Consider the following 4,588-nt stretch of genomic DNA (forward strand, 5'->3'; position numbering starts at 1 on the left):
ACTGTAGGTTCTGTTGGTCAGTGAACACATCGTTAGAACTGTAGGTTCTGTTGGTCAGTGAACACATCGTTAGAACTGTAGGTTCTGTTGGTCAGTGAACACATCGTTAGAACTGTAGGTTCTGTTGGTCAGTGAAGGCATCGTTAGAACTGTAGGTTCTGTTGGTCAGTGAACGCATCGTTAGAACTGTAGGTTCTGAACCCGGTTCTGTTCTCAGGACTTTGGACCTGGGTTTTGAGAAGGACCTGACGGTCATATTGAACAGTCTGAACTCGACAGGACCGGCCCGACAGAACGTTCTGCTGTCTGCGACTCTGACACAAGGTTTGTTGTTACTGTTTGTTTGTTTGTTTGTTTGTTTGTTTGTTTGTTTGTGCGGATCAGAACCATGGTTCTGGTTGGTTTTGGACCCGCCCAGGTCACCTGTTTGTGTTCCAGGTGTGACCCGGCTGGTGGACGTCTGTTTAAAGGATCCAGTTAGTATTCACGTTTCTGGCTCCGCCTCCTCTGACATCACCGCAGCAGCCGGCCAATCAGAGAGCTTCTCGGTCCCAGAGGCCCTGCGGCAGTTGGTGGCAGTGGTTCCCAGTAAACTCCGGCTGGTCTGCCTGGCTGCGTTCCTTCTGGAGAAATGCAAAGTAAACAACAAACAAACAAACAACAATGTTGATGATGTCGTGCTGTTGTCATGGAGATCTGACAAACCGCTGATATTGCAGTTTTCTGACAACAACAAAGTCATCGTGTTCGTGTCGAGCTGCGAGGCTGTGGAGTTCCTGCACACGCTCTTCACCTGCGTCCTGTCCAAGCAGCCGGCCAATCAGCAGCTGCGCTTCCTGCGTCTCCACGGCAACATGAAGCAGGAGGTAACGCCCACTTGTCCCGCCTCCTGGTCCTCCTGCTCCTCCTGGTCCTCCTGATCCTCTGTGTTTCCTGATTCTGAGGTTTGTTTGCTCCTTCAGGACCGCTCCCAGGTCTACGAGGAGTTCTCTGCTTCTGGGTCCGGAGTTCTGCTGTGTACGGTCAGTGACTCACACCTGTGCTCACCTGCTGGACCAGGAGGTCACCTGCTGGACCAGGAGGTCACCTGCTGGACCAGGAGGTCACCTGCTGGACCAGGAGGTCACCTGCTGGACCAGGAGGACTATTTACTTTATACAAACTGTAACTGATTTTCTCCTGGTTCTGGTTCAGGATGTAGCAGCTCGAGGGTTGGACCTTCCTCAGGTCACCTGGATCATTCAGGTAAACACCGGAACAACAACAGTTACTGTCAGGAACATTTTCCTGTGATGTCATCACTTCCTGTGCTACTTTTAGCTTTTAGTTATTATGTTAATGCTTTAGCTAACATTGTGCTATATTTAGCTTTAGGCTAATGTGCTGCTTTTAGTTATTTTGTGCGTTCTCTAGCTAACATTGTGCTACTGCTGTTATTGTGCAGTTTTTAGCTAGCATTGTATTCCTTTTAGCTTATCTTATGCTACTTTGAGCTAGTTTTGTGCTTAATTTAGCTAGCCTGTTGCTACTTTTGTAATGCAGCTAGCATCATGTTGTTTTTAGTTTTCAGCTATTGTGCTCATTGAAACTTTGAGCTAGGTTTGTGCTCCTTTTAGTTCACATTGTGCTGCTTTTAGCTAGCATTGTGCTACTTTAGCTTTTAACTAGCATTTTGCTGCTTTAGTTAGCCTTGTGATACTTTCATATTTCAGCAAACTTTGTGCTACTTTTAGCTAGTATTGTGCTGTGTTTAGTATTTAGCTATTGTGCTGCTTTTAGCTAGTGTTGTGCTAATTTTAGCTAGCCTATTGCTACTTTTAGATTGCAGCTAACATTGTGCTATATTTAGCTTTAGGCTAAAATGCTGCTTTTAGTTATTTTGTGCTTTCTTTGTGCTACTGCCAGTATTGTGTTATGTTTAGCATTTAACCATTATTGTGCAGTTTTTAGCTAGCATTGTCCCTTTTAGCTTATCTTGTGCTACTTTTAGCTAGTTTTGTGCTTAATTTAGCTAGCCTGCTGCTACTTTTGTAATGCAGCTAGCATCATGTTGTTTGTAGCTTTTAGCTGTTGTGCTCATTGAAACTTTGAGCTAGGTTTGTGCTCCTTTTTAGTTTACATTTTGCTTCTTTAGTTAGCCCTGGGATACTTTTGTAATTCAGCTAGCATTATGCGAGTTTTAGCTAGTATTGTGCTATGTTTAGCATTTAGCTAGAATTGTGCTGCTTTTAGCTAGTGTTGTGCTAATTTTAGCTAGCTATTGCTACTTTTAGATTGCAGCAAACATTGGTATTTTTAGCTTTGAGCTAGATTTGTGTTCCTTTTTCGCTAACATTGTGCTGCTTTTAGCTAGCTGTGTGTGGGTTTTGTTTAGCTAGTGTTTTGGTGTTGATCTTCAGCTCATGAATGAACCTGATGATTTCAGCCAATCAGAGAGCAGCATTTCACACCTGCCTGTGTTCCAGTACACTCCTCCCACCTCGGCGGCAGAATACGTTCACCGTGTCGGTCGGACGGCTCGGATAGGAGGAAGAGGAAACGGCCTCCTCTTCCTCACCCCCACTGAGACGGCCTTCGTCACGGAGCTGGCCAATCACAACATCAGGTGGGTTGACTGACAGCTGCTGAGCTCAGGTGTGTGTGGAGCTGCGCACTGACGGGATGGCTTCTGTCCTTTCAGCCTGTCGGAGGTGAAGCTGCAGGACCTCCTGTCCTGCCTCATGATGGACGACGCCTACAGGGGGCGGGGCAAGTACCACAGCCAGGTGGGTCACCTGGAACCTGCAGGACCTGCAGCGTGAAGGTTTCACCTGGAGTCTGTTAAATCAGTTCAGACAGTTCCTCCAGAGACCCGATGTTTGTCTCGTCAGGATGAAACGGCTGTCAACACACACACACACACCTGTCTGCTTTGAATTAACCTTTATTTAAACGCGTGTTGAAGACGAGCGCTGCAGGTGAGGCGTTCAGGGGCGCCTCGGTGTTCAGGTCACAGCGTGTTTAATGTGACAAACAGCAGATGAATCCAAACATCAGTGATTTAAATGTTTTCAGCATGTCGGCCCGACTTTACAGGATGAATTAAAATAAAAAAAACTTTAATGTTTTTGTTTTTTCCTCGGGGGAATCTGCCGCCGCCTCGTTTCCTCTGATGCTTCCTGAACAAACGGCGAGGAGGAGACATCAGAGGAGACAGTCTGTCAGACTTCCAACCAGCTGAGCGGGGCCTTCAGGTGCCTCTGAGACCTGATCCAGGGTCACCTTGTTTTATTTACCACATTAAAAACAAGAAAAACCTCTGAACAAAAACACACAGACAGAAAAACAAGTTCTGAACGAGTCAAAAGAACCATTTTCACAGAAATAAACAGTTTGTTTTACAATAAAACATTTAAAATTCAGCCGTTTTAAAAATTTCACAAATGTTTTTATATTCCTTCGTATTTATTGGTCCAACATGGAGGAAGCAGCTGAACTCACCCAGAGCATAGAGTCTACTGTATAATCCTTTCAAAATAAAATACCAGTGGTGGGCACAGTTCCACTAATCTGCTAATACCAGAACTAGCTTATCATTTACAGGATTAGCTGTTTAGTTAACTTTTGCAGACAGTAAGCTTCTGCCAAATTACGTTCAGCTAATTTAAACTAAAAATAATATTTTATTCATTAAATTTCTGTTTTTATGTCGTTTATTCTAAAGTAAATAAAAACAATCCACTCTTACTAGCAGTGCTGGACGGGTCGAACAAYGTGTGTGTGTGTTAGCATGTAGCATCTTTAGCAGCTAAACTTTAAGAGGTGATAGTAGATACGTATTTGCTGTTTGTTGTTTGATGAAGTTCAAACACTGGTTTGGATTGGCTGAGCTGCTACAGATGATCCCGCCCACCTTCAAATTAAACCAATAGAAAACAAACAGGTCTGTCTTAGCAGTTAGCGTTAGCTGCCACTAATCTGTTTAGTGTTAGCCGAGCTAAGATTCTTGTTTAGTGGATTAGTGGTTTGTGAAGCTAACTGGTTAGCTTTGTCCACCACTGCTAAGATACAGAGGCAGAAACAGATTTTAAGATGCTCTGAGGTTTATTTTATTTTTATTTTTTTGAGTGTGGTCGGCTGTAGGTGTATCAACAAAAAGAATATTTTGAGCTCATATGGTGAAGGTTAATGTGAATGTGAGCTACAGACACACACTGAGTGAAAAGAGACAAAAAATCTCTACAATTTGATGTATAAACAAAACTTAACAGCTCCAAACTGTGACGTCATTGCTCTGTGTGACGTCGTCGTCGGTCTGTGTGATGTCATCAGTCTGATTCATCGGTCTGTGTGTGATGTCGTCGGTCTGTGTGACGTCGGTCTGTGATGTCATCAGTCTGATGTCTTCGGTCTGTGTGTGATGTCGTCGGTCTGTGTGACGTCGGTCTGTGATGTCATCAGTCTGATGTCTTCGGTCTGTGTGTGATGTCGTCGGTCTGTGTGACGTCGGTCTGTGATGTCATCAGTCTGATGTCTTCGGTCTGTGTGTGATGTCGTCGGTCTGTGTGACGTCGGTCTGTGATGTCATCAGTCTGATGTCTTCGGTCTG

The 4,588-nt window shown here is 44.5% G+C and overlaps 1 protein-coding gene and 1 long non-coding RNA gene across 2 annotated transcripts in view; both read left to right on the forward strand.

The window, feature by feature from the left end:
- The window catches only part of LOC106527811 (uncharacterized), a 3,401-nt gene extending 3,190 nt beyond the window's left edge, over positions 1 to 211 (forward strand). Inside the window, exon 3 of the long non-coding RNA XR_001311428.1 lies at positions 8 to 211. This is a non-coding gene — a long non-coding RNA (uncharacterized LOC106527811). The remainder of the gene's footprint in view (positions 1 to 7) is intronic.
- ddx31 (DEAD (Asp-Glu-Ala-Asp) box polypeptide 31) overlaps positions 1 to 4,588 on the forward strand; it is a 13,263-nt gene that overhangs the window by 6,881 nt on the left and 1,794 nt on the right. Inside the window, exons 12-18 of the mRNA XM_014022799.1 lie at positions 218 to 324; positions 439 to 638; positions 720 to 866; positions 963 to 1,022; positions 1,195 to 1,245; positions 2,466 to 2,605; positions 2,681 to 2,765. Of these exons, the coding sequence (XP_013878253.1) occupies positions 218 to 324; positions 439 to 638; positions 720 to 866; positions 963 to 1,022; positions 1,195 to 1,245; positions 2,466 to 2,605; positions 2,681 to 2,765 (790 nt within the window). The remainder of the gene's footprint in view (positions 1 to 217; positions 325 to 438; positions 639 to 719; positions 867 to 962; positions 1,023 to 1,194; positions 1,246 to 2,465; positions 2,606 to 2,680; positions 2,766 to 4,588) is intronic.

The sequence above is a fragment of the Austrofundulus limnaeus genome, unplaced genomic scaffold, assembly GCF_001266775.1.
Source record: "Austrofundulus limnaeus strain Quisiro unplaced genomic scaffold, Austrofundulus_limnaeus-1.0 Scaffold343, whole genome shotgun sequence".
Lineage (NCBI taxonomy): Eukaryota > Metazoa > Chordata > Actinopteri > Cyprinodontiformes > Rivulidae > Austrofundulus > Austrofundulus limnaeus.